Source organism: Schistocerca piceifrons, chromosome 5 (assembly GCF_021461385.2).
Source record: "Schistocerca piceifrons isolate TAMUIC-IGC-003096 chromosome 5, iqSchPice1.1, whole genome shotgun sequence".
NCBI classification, from domain to species: domain Eukaryota; kingdom Metazoa; phylum Arthropoda; class Insecta; order Orthoptera; family Acrididae; genus Schistocerca; species Schistocerca piceifrons.
In genome coordinates this window covers 436,202,523-436,220,219 of record NC_060142.1, presented here as the reverse complement: position 1 = coordinate 436,220,219, position 17,697 = coordinate 436,202,523, and the positions used below count along the sequence as shown (strand labels likewise).

Here is a 17,697-nt window from a genome sequence, read left to right as displayed (position 1 = left end):
TGAGTTACAGTGGAGAAGTGGATAGTCTCCACGTGATCCGTGATCTTGCTGCTTCCTCTTCGTTTAATGTTCCCATGTCAAATGGAAACAAAACGGATTTCTGTGGCCGAAGCTATCGAGTGAATTAAAATACATTCACATAATTACAGAAGGCAAAATTTGTTATTAGTTTCAGGTTTTATTTTATTTTATTTCCACTTTTCTGTCAGTCGAGCATTAATCCTCTTGCAGAACAATGAAGTTGTTTTTGCCGGTATGCTAAAGAAATTCGGCTTTTATTAATCTTTTCTACTGAGGCAGTCGGTGTATTTGAAACAAAGTTTTTGATTCCACACTATTGGCTGGGTTCAACTGTTCGCTGCATTTTAAGTGCACATTTTCATCTTCTAGTATGTGTGGCATTATGCCATAATAAAGAACCAAACATGAGATAATGCAATACTGGTACAGTACATCACGAAAACCACACTGAAAAGCTTACGGTATCAGGTCGAGGACTACTTCATTGGGAATCTGAACATATGAATGTGCACTTTAAATGTGCACATTCCAATGCTTTTGGGGTATCCTGTGATGTCTTGCTTCTTTTATGACATAATGTAAGATCTTTTAATGTTCAACAATTACGAACATACGGGCCTCCTTCGTCATCGTAGCTGCACAAGCGTGGTGGCGCCTGTTATCTGGCACTCTCTGGCAACTACTGAAACTAACCTATTTCTAACAGATCGCGGGAAAATATTGCGAATGGTGATTTGAAAAGCGTTACTTCCAAAGTAAATTTCCTTTTACTCAAGTTGAACTATGTGTGAGAATGTACGACGAATTTCTTACATCACGCAGCGTTTGACTCTCATTTAAAAATCAACTCTTTGATGACGAGCCATTTAGAAGAATTGTGAGCCCAGCAGATCAGACATTTATCTCATTATTAAAAATTTTACTCGCACATTTGTGTGATATATCTTCGAGTGTAATAAGCCAAAAAGATCAACATTATATATGGAAGCTTAGCTTCTCTTGCAGCTTATTAACCTTAGAGACCAACATTATACATGAAAGCTTTTCTTTTAGTAACAGTATGTATATCAATTTGCTTTTCCGTGGTTGAAACTCGGTGCAGAGTAATTCACCTTAGTCATGGCCTAGGACTCATAAAAGCGTTCATCAGCTTTCCTTTGGATAAAAAGTAGCTAATTGTCTTTGATGCTCTCTCAACAAGTTTCGTCTATTGTTGTGACTCATTTTACTCTTATGCAGTTGATCATGCAGCTGATTTCATCCACGTCAAGAGTCAGCCCTTAAGTCAACAGTTGTGACACAAAGCTTATACCAAATTCATATTATATTATATTCATATTATATTATATTTCATGCAAGATGTAAAGCACCCATTCCGTTTACATGGTTACAGTCACCCGCTGTTTATTTCTGCGATCTTCTGTTTCCATATCTTGAAGCTTTCCACTGGTGTCCTCTATGGTGACGTCAGTTGGTTGGCTGTTGTGTGTGCCATCTTCAGTGCGTGTGCAGCCACTTTTAGTAATCTTTGAATGTATGAGATTAAGCTTCCTACCTATTCTAGAGTAAAAATGAGTTTCATCCAATGCAGTTTAGATATGTGCACGTAGGCTGCCTTTACATAAAAATATTAGTAACATAACATCAGAATCTTTTAGAGTGTCATGGTAAACAACACTGACACAGTTTAAGAAAACTTTTCAGAATGAAAATTTTTCTGAATGCTTAAATTATTAAACTGTTCACATACCGGGTGGTTATAATTAAACTTTCCCTATTTAACGCAACAAAACAACAGTAATGCTGCAGCAGCACTTCAAGAATATTGCCTGCTGAAAGGATTACGGAAGGGTCCTCTTTCTCCACCTGCTGTAAATGGAAATGAGCATTTGGTGTCATTGGCCAGGAGGCACCTTACGGGGCTGGTCCGGACGCCTTGGTGCAGGTCTTATTACTTTCAACGCCACATTGGGCGACCTGCATGCTGGATGTGGATGAAATGATGATGAAGACAACACAACACCCAGTCCCTGTGTGGAGAAAATCCCCGACCTAGCCGGGAATCAAACCTGGGCCCGTAGGACGGCAATCCGTCATGCTGACCACCCAGCTATCGGGGCGGACTCGAATCAACTGGATAAGTGGGCTTTGCCTTGACAAGAGGTCGACAACTGGTTGCACCACAGGTGGTTGATGAAATCACTGCTGCTATGGAAGGCAACGCTGTGCGCAATTTCCAATTGTCAGGCAGTGTGCATGCTGTGTCATGACAGTTGAACATCCCATGGTCCACTGTATGGAATGTGCTTGTAACCATTCTCAAATAGTTCCATACCAGATCCATATCGTACAGCAACTTGCACCACAGGACGCGCGATGACATGTTGACTTCGCTCTCCACTTTCTCACAAGGATTGAAGCTAGTGAGGGCTGGCCCTGGACCATCCTATGGACAGACGAAGCTCATTTTTTCTCTGACCAGTGAAGTGAACACACACAATAGCAAAGTGCGGGGATCTTCACCTTTGGTTACTGAGCATAAAGTTCCTCTGTATGGTGAAGGTGTCACTGTATGGTTTGGCTTTACGGGTACGTTCATCTTTGGCCCATTCTTTTTTGAACATGTTGGCACTCAAGGACCAAAGACATGCAGTGTGACTGGCCAACATTACTGTGATGTGCTTCAGCAGCATGTCATACTTGCCTTACAAGAGAGAGAAGCATTGAACTCAACAGTTTTCATGCAAGATGGGGCCCGCCACACATCGCACATCACTTGTGAATTTCATCTCCTTCTCTGAAACACATTTGGAAATGATCTAATTATCAGCCAATTGTTTCCAAAGGCTTGGTTGGTATGATCACCTGCTCACTCCCTGTGATTTCCGGTTATAGGATTTACTAGGGGAACATTCACACTTGTGCTGATCTGAAGCACAGCATATCAAGAAAGGTAGTCAGCGTACCTACGGACACGCTTCGTTCTGCTGTGCAGAATACAGTCCTGCACTTTCATACGCTTCTGGACACTGATGGGCACTATATTGAGCCCCTTTTGTAGCAGAAAGGGTACCAGTATGTAATGGTATGTTTTACCATAGCAGTACATTAAAAGTGTGTCAATTGAATGGATTCTTCATTATTTCTCTTTCCCATCCTTGACATTAATGCTACCAAGTTTGGCTCTCATACGGTAAATAGTTTCCGTGTTATAATGTATTAAATAGGGAAAGTTTAATTCTAACCACCTGGTATATCATCGGCATAGAGCTGATTGGTGTAGAGGTAAAACAGTGGACTAGTTTCTCAGAAGATGAGGTTTCAGTTCCCCATTTGGTCATCCAGATTTTTGTTTTTTGTGGGTCACCTAGGTCGCTTAAGGCAAGTATCAGAATCATTCTTTTGAAATGGTCTTTGCTGATTTCATTCACCAACACCGTCTTTGTACTACTTCTTCACTGACATTATTGTTTACAGGTCATTAAACCCTAATCTTACTTTCTTTACAGAAGAGGGAAAAATCTGTAACACTATAGTGGATGCTAATCAACATTGTCAGGTCCCTAATACAATTCAGCCTTTCATTTTGAGTGTAAGTGTGGGTTATCAAAAGGTGGAACCACGCTCTTAGGTTTATGGCTTGGAATGACCACTCACTACTCTACTACTGCTCCTGAAGCATCATATTCGTTTCCCACTACAGGTGTATTTCGATCTTGTCTGCATGAACACATGGGAATAGATCTGAAGTGATGATAGATTAAGGATGGAAGAGAGTAGCACAACACTGGAAATAATAGTGAACCACAGACTATTTTAAACGGATAGAATTTCCAAAAAAAGTAGGATGACAATAATATCAGTCACAGAATTCATACAAGACTTTTGTCTTCTGAAATTGGTGGAAAAGATCCCTTGGTCCAAGACAGGGGTTTCAGGACCCAGATACAATACTTGGCCAGTCAGGAAAAGCTTTGCACATAAATTATTACAGGACACTTAACAAAAAGGGAGAAATAAAAATGGTTACTTAATCCTATAAATTCAAATGTAGATTTCTTATGGAACTACATAATGTCATGAATTGTATTGATTGTGATCCTGCTCTTCAGGCTGCTAATCCTGCGTAGAATTATAATTAAATTGCGCAGTCAACATCTTGGTTCTCTCTACCAACTACTACTTTATTCACTGGTCCAAATTAGATAATACAGTAAGGCTCTCCAAGCACAGTTTATGTGAATAGATGTTCTTGCGAGAAACAAGCAAAAATTGCTCTGTTTATCTGTAACCAGAATGACACAGGCATTGACAGTTCATGGTAGCGTGGAGCACACATAAAAAAAGACTTTTTTCTATAGGCCTAATAAGAAACAGAAACACAGAGGGTATAATATAAATACTACACCCTTGGTGGCTGGCACAAAAACTATTTTTGACAATGCGATTTTTGTAAACATAAGTGCCACAACACACATGCACCACACTGCACAAACAGCGCTAGCAGCCACAGTTGTTACAACAGCCCCCTTGGCAGAAGCAGAATGCCTTGCAAGTAATGCAATGGGAAATAGATGCATAGACCAGATCTTGTGGTGCATTGGTCCCCTGGTAATGTTGTGACTGGTGCAGCTATAGGAGCTGCTGTTGCTGGAGCAGGTGCTGGGCGAGGCGCATCTGTGGAATCTCAGCAGGGGCTGGCCCTCCGAAAACATATGCCAACAGAAGTATCTAGTATACAGTTTACCCTCTTGAGGAGCCAGTGGGACCCAATGTGTGATGGTCCAAGGGCTCGTTTGACAGCATCCGTGTGCAGCAGCACATATGGACATGTGCTCACATCACTACATGTATGTGATTACTCAGCTGTTGACAATAAAGTGCCTGGCAGAGGGCGTACAAATGTGAAAACTAGTCCATTTCTGGACGTTGTTGAGTTTGGACACTTGACACTGTGTGACGAACTTAGACATGTTTGGATCAGGCAGAGTAGTCACATGTACATATTCACTGAATAGTCAGAATGTCATTCCATTTACCAGTTCTGCAGAGGATATGTCAAATCAGTTTTGTAGGCGTTTCGCAATCCAAGCAGAATCATTGGAAAAGCATGTTTTCTCCCTGGTTTAGTGAGTACAGCAATGCAGCTTTGAGAGACCCATGACGAGACTCAGTCATCCCATTGGTAACTGAGTGGCAGCGCGTTGTTTTATGGTGGCTTGTACTGAAGAACTTTGTGAACTTAGCAAATAGATCTGACTCGAACAGTTTTCTATGGTATGCCGTGATGTGCAGTGGGCAGTCAAATCATGACACCCAATTGAATACCATGTAGTAGGCCAAAGTTTCTGCTGAGATATTGTCCATTAGTGCTGCTTCTGGCCATCGCATGGAATGTTCGATCATAGTTTACAGGTACAGGTGGCCATTTGAAGGAGACTTAAGGCCCTACGACATCTACATGAAACAAGTATAGTGTACGGGAAGTCACCAATTGGCTGGGAATTAAGAAAGACTGCTGTGAGTAGATAAGATGCTCCATCCAGTGCCAGTGCAGCTAGGTTGGTTGTCACTCAGCATCCACTATTCCATGGCTGGAATTCTCAAACTCAGCATTCATATGATCTATCCATGAAATTTCTGTGTTCCTTTGTGTTTAGGACTTCCTAGCGCAGCTGTCAAAGGTTCCTGTGTTTTGGTGTTATAACACTAACATATCCCTCTAACGTGAAACACGCTAATGTTAGCCTCTGAGAGGATTTCGAAGATTGACCGTGCTTGTGTGTAATGGACAAAAGTATCAGATTATAATTTTGAATTTGGTGAAATTAACAGGAAAACCAAATGGACTTTAACCTTAAGAGTTAATGAAAGTGGTAAAATCATAAACTAATGGAAAAGAAAGAATGGTCTCCAGCCCAATTAGGCACATTAATTTGAAAATGTATGTTTAAGAAAATATGTTTAAGAATAAAGAAATTAATGAAGTTACTTTCGTTGAGATTTCCTTTTGAATAGCAAGCAGGATACAAACTGACACAGTGCACTCAGAATTTTGTGTAGCAGTAGTTACCAATAATGCACACACCAGTAAATTATAGGAAGTAATTTCGCACCAAGCTCATATTACTGACAACTACACTCAAGAGCATTACTTAATCAAATACTGAGATGTTACTGCATGAAGTGCAGAACTAAATTTTGACATGAGGGGCTTTTATCTTGACTGACATGAAAAAAAAGCACAAATAAAGATACATAATGTCATAAATGCGCTGTTTAAACTCCTCTACATATATCAGTTTTCCTTAGCAACAGTAATAGTTCAATTTTTTCCTAATAGGTGGAGAATATGATGGGGACCCACAAACTAGTATAGTTTCACTAGTCAATGCTCTTTGATTATTACAGTAGAAAAGACTTAATTCAAAAAGCTAATCATTCATTTAATTTGGAATAGTTCATAATGTACTTTGCAAGACAATAAAATACAACACTGGGCTTAATTAACTTCAGAAAAGGAACTATTCATGATATAAATCAAAACCACACTATTTTTGAAAATGAGCATAACTTATTTGCTTTTTTATCACCTGTGAAGCAGATGTTCAGGACAATAATATTTACACAATCTTGCACAGTAATGCTACAAAACTATATTTTGTAATAAACTAAGGATACTTTAGCAAAAGCCTATCCAACTTCACTTTTGAGGTTTTAGCTTTAACTTTTACTACTCCTTTTACATTATACAAAAAATCACTTCTAAACACTTGAATGCAAGAATTGTTCATTTAGATCAGGATACTCAGTTTTAGTAGCAGTTAGGTGAGGACCCTGCACAGGCTCGTTATCAGGATAGAAAATATGGTTCCGGACACGAATTTATGTTTTTGTGATTATTATTAAAACAACAAACAAATTAACTGATTCATGCCCATATACATTACTGAATGTATGAAGTTAGTGAAGCAGTGGCGAAGATTAGTGGCAAGCGACATGGCGGCTAACTGTACTCACGGCTCTTGATGTTCGAATGTTCTATAAAATCTCTCCTTGGTGTCGGATTTTAAACATATTAGAGCCATTCCTTTATGCTAGAATGCCAAATAATAGTCAGATCCACATCCGAGGCAAATCCTTTATAAAGCAGCTTCTAATTGCTTCTCTTAGCACCGTCAAAGTGTACCGTGCTATGGCTAGCCACATACTGTGAGCTGTTCACACAAAGGGGCAGCTCAGTTCAACTGCCAAAACCACCTTTCACATCGCACCATTCCACTTCCGTTGCAGGGGACTTCCCTACAGCTTTTACATGTTACAAATACAAGTGCTCTAAGCATGAACCAGCTTTCAATAAACATATTTTTTTTAACATAAATTTATCGTAATTATTAATCATTTTAACATATCCTTTTGCTTTTTTCTTATGTACATTACAAAACTAATTTTCTTGCCACAGATCAAGGAGTTTAAATAACACAGAATACACATTTCATAACTGCAGATACACAGTTACATAATATAAACCTACTTCTAATCGATATAAGTGTTACAGCATTCTGAGGAAACGCTAATTCTTTGACTGTGGTCGGCGGGGAAATCTGAAGGATGGCTTCCACTTTGTGAGGTAGCACTAAGGAGCCTGACAGAAATGCAGTGGCCAAGGAATGTCACTTGTGGTTGACTAAAGATACATTTCATCGTGTTCGGTACCATGCTGTATTGATCTATCTGTTTGAATACCTTCACAAGGTGTTGGCAGTGCTGTTCAGGTGAGACTGAGAATGTCTGTATGTTGTGTAAATAGGTGAAACAGAGGATCAGCCCTTGTAATACAGAATTGATGAACCTCTGTCAATTTTACCAGGAGGCCAAACATCATAAACTTGCTCTGTAATAGGCCAAACAGGATTATTATGGCCCTCTAAGGGATATCTTTTTCAGTGTGTGTTATTTGTGTTCAGGCCTTTGCACAGTCGAATATACTACATGGATGAGTGCCACACAGTGCATAGTTGCCACAGAGTAATGACACTGGGCACTGTCCAGACAGTAAGCATTCTGTAATCGCACCTTGGCTGCCACATGCTGCACTTCTTTGGAACCAAATGGATTGGTGAGGACCAGGGACTGCTACATGGGTACATGATGCCTTCACATATCATGCAGCCGAATTCCGCCTTGGCTATCACTAGCTGATCCAGAGCCAACTGTCGCACTGTGCAGATACCATTCTGATGGACATAGGTGAAAACACATCCTGTAATTTATCTGCCAGGTCCACCACTGCATCCAAAGTAGAGATGGGCAGTCTGCTCCTGAATTGATTCAAAGAGCCAGTTCTATCTAAAGAGTTAGTGAAAAATTACTCAGAAAAAATAAATAGTAGCTCATCTGATTTCAAAATGAATCTCTGGTGGCTGGAATGAGCAGAATGAAAATTTTGCACTAGGCTGCTGCAGCAATGCCCCACCCCACATCCAAAAGAAAACGTTCCCCAAACTACAAAAAAGTCTTATAGACCTTGTACAAATGTGTATTTGCATACCTTGGTAATACATGAAGCTTTTCTCATCCATGAAAACAGAAAATAAAGCAAGCTCCTTTTTTTTTTTCAATTTATTGGCTGTCGAGCAGTTACCCATTCAGCTATCCCAATAGTAATACTAATTAGGACTACATGAAAGTAAGCAGAACACTCAATCTCCAAGTGGGGAAAAAAATCTTTGACGCAACCAGGAATCGAATCTGGGGTCTTTCGCTTCACATTCTGCCTTGTTGAGTGTGCAGCTACCAAGGCAAACGAGATCAAAGTGCTTCATTATGATGTATTAAGGTGGAAAACACTTCCAGCATCATATCCCCACTCTTGATTGCAAAAGAATATCTCAAATTTCAGAAGCTAAACAAATGCTTACATATTTTTGAGCAAGTTGTTACTTCTTATCCTTTGATTTAGCTTCGCACTCGGAATGCATTACCAGCGATTATAAAAGCTACTGTCTTCAGCCACCATGCGGTCGGAGTGCATCGCTAAGTGATCTAGGCAGCAGTGCCCTCACAACAGCTCAGGCTCACCACCACTCTCATCGATCGGACCTTCTCAATAGCTGACTGCTCCCCACTATTCTCAGGAATCAGATTGCAAGATAGCTTACTAGCTCAGTACTCCTCACCACTCTTACGGAACGGATTGCAAGCTAGCTCACTGCTCATCTCCCGCTTTCACGGATGAGATCCTGCGGAGCAGACCAAATGGTGACTTCAGGCGTCACTCTGTTTGCTTCCCTCTTGACGCAGTGACACGGGTTGCTACTCGCTTTCTTCACTGAGCACTTCTCCATCTGAGTTCAGCTCTTTATTTTTTGTATCCTTATTTGATTTGTTCTAGTTGTCATCGTGTTGTGTTGTTGCTCTTCTGTTTTCTTGTTGTAATGTGTGTTCTTGTTAGGTGTAGTAGTATGTCCCCTTCTATTTCTGTTGCATTTATAGTTGCTGTCTTTGGTAGACTTTACTAAGGTTTTAATTACTTTGGTGGATAGGAGACTGAATATAATGGTATGTATAAATTATAATTATTTTAACGTACATGATAGTCGATGTATAAATGTTCTCTCATGAGGAATTGGTGATATTCAGAGATACAACAGGAACAGTCATTTGAAGCAAAAAACTAAATATTCCATATTCCAAATGGTTTCTGAGATGAAACATATTTAAAGTAACTTTTGTATGTTTTTCTTGAAGAACATGAAATCCATGGACTAGAGTGAAAACTTGTCACAGTACAGAATTAAACTACATTCAATTTCCTTTAAAAAGACCATAGTAATTTTTTCTCAAGGCCTTATAGGTTGCATGAAGAGACTGAGAGAATACAGAAAATCTTGCACAACATGTATGTGTTGAGGTGTAGGTAAGCCAGTTTGCGGTAGTTTCCCGACTTGACAGACCACATGTCCTATATCAAATTATTCGTCCTGACTTCGTCTACACTACTATGATATGTTGTAAATGGAAATGTATTGAATGATAAAGAAACTAAGGAACAGTGTACATTACATATGTTCTATTTTTGCTTAAAATGATCGTTCCTGTCATATACCTGATTATAGACCATTCATCATGAGACAAGCTGTATATTATGTTTAGTTTTGTATTTATTCATTTGACCTGAACAGGTTAATGCCTTCAGGAGTCCTCTTACATCAGACCAGAGTTTTGTATGCAATTCCAAAACTCATTATAATCACAGTTTCTTTAAAAAATCATGGTATTTTTAATATGATATTTCTTCTTCTTCTCTCTGCATGTATTAGGCATTTGTCTGTTATGCCTTCTTGGTTGAAACTGTTGATTTTCTGCGGTATTCCTAAATATCTTCTGCCACTGGGTAATAATTATCACCAGTTTTGGCAGTCTGTCATCTTCCATTCTTTTGACATAATTCTTCTAATTGTTTTTGTATTCTTTAATCCGCTCATTTAAGTTTTTCACTCTCAGTTCTTTTCTCATGCCTACATTCACTCTCCTGTCAGACAGAATGTACTCAACCACTCATCTTAGCAATCAGATCTCTAGTGCTTCTTTTCTGATGGAATGAGTGTTTCTGCTGTGTTGTCCAGGTAAGAGCTTCAAGGTCTAAGGCGCAGTAGATGTTATGAGCAATAGTGGGTCAACAATAAGCTTGATCATTTGGACTGTGACTCCTGCTGTACATTAAATGCTGAGCTGAAAGATGTTTTGACAGCATTGTCATCTCAAGAAGGAATTTTTGCTGCAGACAAAATCTGAATCTGAAAATTACTAGGGACATAGAACACAATTATTACTCCTCTTTGTGTGTTCTTTCAAAATAGGACCAAATCAGATAAAAATGAAGGTTTAGTGACCCGAATTAAAAAGGCAATGTACCTTCCTTTTACTTATTTTTGTGAGTGAATAGTGGGTGCTGAATCATGAAAAAGAGCTAGTTCATTCCAGTTAGTGACCAGTTCTGATCCAATCTTTGAAAAAGAACAGTTTTGCCCATCTCTAATCCAAAGACATATCCGACTGGGGTGCTATCATCACCTTGGTGGTAGGCGGCAAAGGACTGGTAAATAGTTTGTAACAGGTTGTCTGGAACTATACCAATGTCAGTCTTACTCCACAGGTGTTTCAAGTATTTGAATGGTTGCTGGTTGCCTATGTCCTCTTGTGTTAGAACCTGACAGAGGTGTTCATCTTGTGAAGCCGAAACCCTTCTGACCAACTCTTCAGCTAGTAGTAAAAACTGCTTTCAGTCGGCGTGACAATTATGTCCTGCAGCTCGGCAATCTACTGGTGGTGGAGCCGACTTATGACCAATGAAAATGTAGCATCAGTAGTTATGCCCAAGTAGAAAAAACTGGCTTCGACTTGTGGGTAAGAGAAGGCCAGATTGTGAGACCAGAAGGGCTGTTGTAGTACTGTGAGTCTTGAAACATTGATGTGTGTGGTGTCAGGCTTTCCGTCATCTTGCAAATTGTTTTCAATAGTATTGCATCAAATGTGTGTAATACAACAGGCATTTCACATCAGGATCACTACTTTGACCATGGAGCTGTGCTCTTGGTTGTTCAGCTTTTAATCAAGTGTAATATTATGATAAAATTGCAGGAACATCATCCTGGTTCTCTGTCTGTTACTTTGTTCTTGCTGGTAAAAATTAGATAATGCAGTAAGGCCCTCTGAGCTCAGCAAATGTGAGTAGATGTTTCTGCCAGAAAAGAACAAGACTGTTCTGGTTACTCGTAACTAGAATGACGAGACATTGACAATTCTCTGTAGCATGGAGCATACATAAAAAACTTGAAATTTTTTACAGGCCTAAGAATAAATAGACACATAAAGAATATATACTGAAGAGCCAAAGAAACGGGTACAGCTGCCTAATATCGTGTAGGGCCCCAGTAAGCACGTAGAAGTGCCACAATACGATGTGGCATGGACTTGACTAACGTCTGAAGCAGTGCTGGAGGGAATCGACACCATGAATCGTGCAGGGCTGTCCATAGATCTGTCAGAGTATGAGGGGATGGAGATCTCTTCTGAACAGCACATTGCAAGGCATCCCAGATACCCTAATATTTACGTCTGGGAAGTTTGTTAGCTAGCAGAAGTGTTTAAACTCAGAAAGTGTTCCTGGAACAACTCTGTAGCAATTCTGGATGTGTGGGGATGACACATTGTCCTGCTGGAATTGCCCAATACCATCGGAATGCACAATGTACATGAATGGATGCAGGTGATCAGACAGGATGCTTAAGTATGTGTCATCTGTCAGTGTTGTATCTAAACCTATCAGGGGTTCCGTATTACTCTAGCTGCACATGTTCCACACCACTACAAAGCCTCCACCAGCTTGAACAGCCCCTAGTTAACATGCAGTGTCCGGGGATTCATGAGATTGTCTCCATACCCGTACACGTCCATCAGCTCAATACAATTTGAAATGAGACTCATCCGACCAGGAAATATGTTTCCAGTCATCAACAGTCCAATGTCGGTGTTGACGGGCCTAGGTGAGGCTTAAAGCTTTGTGTTCTGCAGTCATCAAGGGTACACGAGTAGGCCTTAGGCTCCAAAAGCCCATATCAATGTTGTTTCATTGAATAATTCGCATGCTGACACTTGCTGATGGCCCAACACTGAAATCTGCAGCAGTTTATTGAAGGGTTGCACTTCTGTTGTGTCGAACGATTCTCTTCAGTCATCGTTGGTCCCGTTCTTGCAGGATCTTTTTCCGGCCACAACGATGTCAGAAATTTGATGTTTTACTAGATTACTGATATTCATGGTACACTCGTGAAATAGTCACACCGGAAAATCCCCACTTCGTCGCTACCTCAGAGATGCTGTGTCCCATCACTTACGTGCCAATAACAACACATTGAAACTCACTTAAATCTTGATAACCTGCCATTGTAGCAGCAGTAATTGATCTAACAACTGAACCAGAAACTTCTTGTTTTATATAGGCATTGCTGACAGCAGAGCCGTATTCTGTCTGTTTACATACCTCTGTATTTGAATATGCTTGCCTATACCAGTTTCTTTGGCACTTCAGTGTAATAGAAACAAAGCCCCCCTGATGGGTGGTGTGAAAACAGTTTTTGACAGCATGAAGTTTGTAAACAAATGCATCACAACACATGACCACCACTCTGAACAAACAACTGACAGTTGTGGTTGCTGCTGGAAAGGGTGCTGGGTGAGGCTGTGACTGTGAAATCTCAGCAGGGGGCAGCGCACGTTAAAAAATGTCTGTTTGACTCTGTTGATAGAGACTACAGCATGTTTCCCATTGACTGGAATGTCTAGTGTACAGTTTCCCCTCTTGAAGACGTGGTGGGGCTCAGTGTGAGGCTTTTGATGAGCTGATTTGGTGTCATTGGTACACAGCCTGACATGTGAACATGTGGTCGGGCTGCTATGGATAAACGGGAAAACTGTTCTTAGTCTGGGTGGTTGTGGAGGTCAGAAGCTCGACACATGATCTCTCAGACATCCAACAAAGGTAGATGTGACCAGATCAGGCAATGTAGTCATGTCTGCAAATGCTCCTGTTAGTTGCAATGTCTCTCCATGTATTAATTCTGCTGAGGAGGCATGTAGATCAGTTTTATAGGCATTTTGCACCACCATCAGAAGAGCATCTATCCACCTGGTATTGTGTCATATCATTGCTGCTTTGAGAGACCAGTCTCAATGTTCAGTCATCCCATTGCCGGCCAGGTGGTGGCTCATTGTTTTCTAGGTGTCTTTTACTGAGAACGCCATGAGCTTGGCAAATAGATCCAACTCAACCTGTTTTTTGCAGTCTGTCATGATGTGGAATAGACAATTGAATTATGGCACCTAGTCAAGCAGGAAGGAATACACCGAAGTTTCTGTTGAGATATTGTCCACTGGTGCTAATTCTGGTCATCGCGTGAAACACTCGATCGTGGTTAGCAGGTAGAGTTGACTATTAGAAGGAGGCAAATGCCCCACATAATTTTGTGTGGAACTGTGTGAAGAGTCTTAGTGGCAGGGAATTCACCAGTTGGTGCAAGTATGTGATGACTGACCTATCTGCACTGGCACTGGATGCAGACAAGGCATATTGATGGCCACGCAACAGTGTGATACAGGTTGTGCAAGGATGAAATGCATTTCTTCCAAACGATTTGCAAGATCACAGACAGCTCAGCAGTGACGAAAAGCTCACTGTGTCATGACTCACAGTACAACTGCAGCCCTTCTGGCCTCACTGTCCAGCCACCTTGTTCACACAAGTAGATGCTGGCTTCTACTCGAGCATATTTGCTGATTCTTTGAACTTAGCGTTGGCCATAAATCGGACACCACCTAGGTGCAAGACGTAATCACTGTGCCACCTTAAAGCAATTCGTAGAACGGGCTGAAGGCAGAGTTAATCAGAAGGAAATCAACTTAACAAGAAGAATGTCTCCATCAGGTTCTAACACAAGAAGACATTGGGGACCACAAACCATCCCAGTACTTGTGATGCCTGTGGAGTAGATAGACACTGGTGTGGTTCCAGACAACCTGCTATGAACTATTTAGAGATGCCTGTGGAGTAGATAGACACTGGTGTGGTTCCAGACAACCTGCTATGAACTATTTAGAGTATTGATTGGCGACTCCATAGAGTGCTGTGTGCACAATGACCATATAAGTAAAATGAGAAGGAAGGTCAGTGTTGGGCGTAATTTTGATGATTTATTGACAGCAAAATCGATTTTTGATCACATAATGATCACCTTCAGTGCTTTAGTGTACAAATTAAAGCTCGTAGGCACTGGTGTCAAGTTATTATCAGTAACAAAATCTATGAAACGATCACAATAACTGAAGCGGCCTTAGTTATAGTGTGAGCAGCGGCACCAGTGCATGATGGCAGTGGCAACTTGGCGGGGGGAGGGGGTTTTTAAGGAGGAGGCTGGGGCAGGAAGGGGGAGGGATAGTATGGTGGGGATGACAGACAGTGAAGTGCTGCAGGTTAGGCGGTGGACAGGGGGGAGTTGGGGAGTGGAAAAGGAGAAATGTAAGAAGACTGGATGTGGTGGTGGAATGACAGCTGCGTAGTGCTGGAGTGGGAACAGGGAAGGGGCTGGATGGACAGTGACTAATGGTGGTCAGTTTTCTGTTCACAAATTTTCAGTATGTTACGGCCACTTTTTGGCCTGGTTTTACATAGATTCATGTAGCACTTAATGTTTTAGACAAAGACAAGCAAACAGACCTCAAAGATCTTTTAACTATTTGTCTTTGGTTTTTGAAAGGATCACAAGTTCTTTGATGACTTTCAAAAACATTTAAGTGATAGTATCTGTGATGTCCTCATATAGTAGCACTTTCTTGAACTTGTGGTAAGCTTATATTGGATCGCAGCAATATCAAATCTCGTTGGTCTCCACTCAGCTCTTCCATTTTTTGTAGAGTTTATATGTCGTCAATGACATGGCGTTTTTAGTAATTTTCCAAAAGTGCATGAGTTCACATGTTTCTTTGCGATTAACTGAACACTAATTCACTTACAACATACTTTATACAAGTGGAATGATACAGCCACACCACAAACAGATATGGCCTGTCTTCGCAAAAATACAAAGAGCAACTGAGGCCAAATAGACTAATTGTTCGATGCCATTTATTCGCAGTAATGAATTTTAGCAATTGTTGCATTGTTTTCATGCCTATAAAGGTTTCAAGAAAGCTACTGCTGTTCATGAATATTTTTTTATCACTGTGAGCAGGTGATTGGCTGAACACATAAATCATACATATTATAACCTTTAAAAAATTACTGAATTAGTCAAATGAAAGGAAATAAATATTCGCACTTAAAGTTAACTTTCCTGCCTTGAATGAGTTGAACATAATGCTAATTTGATACCTTGCATCTGAGGCAGTGAGACATTGAGTGGATTAACTGACTTAAAATGACCCTTTTCCTTAACAGGAAAAAGTATTTTGATTTCAGTTGTGTGTGTGTCAGTTAGCAGAAGACCCAAAATTTTTTATTTTATTAGGAAGCTTACAATCTAGGGTATTATTTAAGAACAAAATCAGGTTCCCAGCAAGTTTTAGAAATGTGATATTAGCATTTCACCAGATCATTGCAATTTTTCTGAAATCAAAAATTGACATACATTAACATTTTTCTAAATTTTTTTGTAACTTTATTGCTTCAATAACAGGATATCTGTTAGCTACATGCCTTACTTAACTTTCAAAAAGAGCTCAAAATCAAAAGCTTCTTAAACACCTGAGTTATTGGCATTTATGTAGATAAGTACATTTTGCGTTGCCATTCTTGCAGATCCCAGTTATCAGAGTATCACTACATTTAAAATTCAGTATATAAAGTTGTAGTATGAGACCAAAAAGATTTTGCAGAAGTTCCTACGTTACAAGTATAAGCAAATGTGCAAAGTTTTGTGAAAATCTGAGATAAAGGGTTATAAATCCGTATAGAGGGCTATAAATCCTTGAATTATTGCGTGTTCTGACGTGGAATGACCCTGGTGCATGTGTGTTGTAATGCTTATACTTACAAATTCGCACTGTCAAAAATAGTTTTTGTGCCAGCCACCCAAGGATGTTTTATTTCTATTATATTCTCAATGTTTCTGTTTGTTCTTCGGCATGTAGAAAATTTTACGTATGCTCCACACTACTGAGAACTGTCAGTGTCTGTGTCATGTTAGTTATGCTTAAAAAGAGTAACTTTGCTTGTTTCTTGCAAGGACATCTGTTTGCATAAGCTGTGCATGGACAATCTTGCTGTATTATGTAATTTGGACCAGTGAATAAAATAGTTGATAGAGAACCAAGCCATTATTCATGCAATTTAATTATAATACTACACCAGATTAATAACTGGATGAACAGGATCACAGATAAACTGCCAAAAACTTATAAACCGAGATTCTGAAGCAAGACTGGCATTGTCCTAGAATTAGGAGTTCATGTTTATTATGATCATTTACGAACAATGAGTTTTAGAGAACAGTAAGAATCATACTGATATTTAATTTTCAGAAACCTGCTACAGTAAGTGACCCTTTATCATCCACTGCCTGCTTGGCTTTGCAACTTTGACAAGTCTCTCCTCAAAACTGCTTATTTATTTGGTTACTGGGAAATAAAATTTAAAATTTGTTTGTTTTGTACTTGTAACGAGCTCCAAGAAAAACATATTTATTTTGTGTTTGTATTTGTTACATTACAAAAATAATTCACTTTCAGGATCTAATATTTCTACTCCGTCAACATCGTGGAACTTTTCACCTGGTTCACCTCCTGCCACAGAGACCAGCCCTGTTTCTCCAGACAAAGTCTCTTTTTACACTTCATCACCAGTAGATTTTATTGAGAACGAACGTTCTCTGCAGCAGTATTTAAAGGATTATGAAGTGAAGGAAAAGTGTGCTGCAGTTGGTAAGACAGTATCTTTTGTACATATACATTTTGGGTTTACAGATGTCTCACTGTGCCCCCACTGAGAGAATGTCTGCTCTCGTAGACCAACACCTTCAACCTATTACCCGGAACCTAGCCTCCTATATAAAAGATACAAACTGTTTCCTCCACCGACTTTCCACAGTTCCTACCCCTTTACCACACGGTGCCCTGCTCGTC

At 40.0% G+C, this 17,697-nt stretch overlaps 1 protein-coding gene across 1 annotated transcript in view; it reads left to right on the top strand.

The window, feature by feature from the left end:
• LOC124798053 (transmembrane protein 209) overlaps positions 1–17,697 on the top strand; it is a 139,584-nt gene that overhangs the window by 40,279 nt on the left and 81,608 nt on the right. Inside the window, exon 5 of the mRNA XM_047261279.1 lies at positions 17,305–17,496. Within this exon, the coding sequence (XP_047117235.1) occupies positions 17,305–17,496 (192 nt within the window). The remainder of the gene's footprint in view (positions 1–17,304; positions 17,497–17,697) is intronic.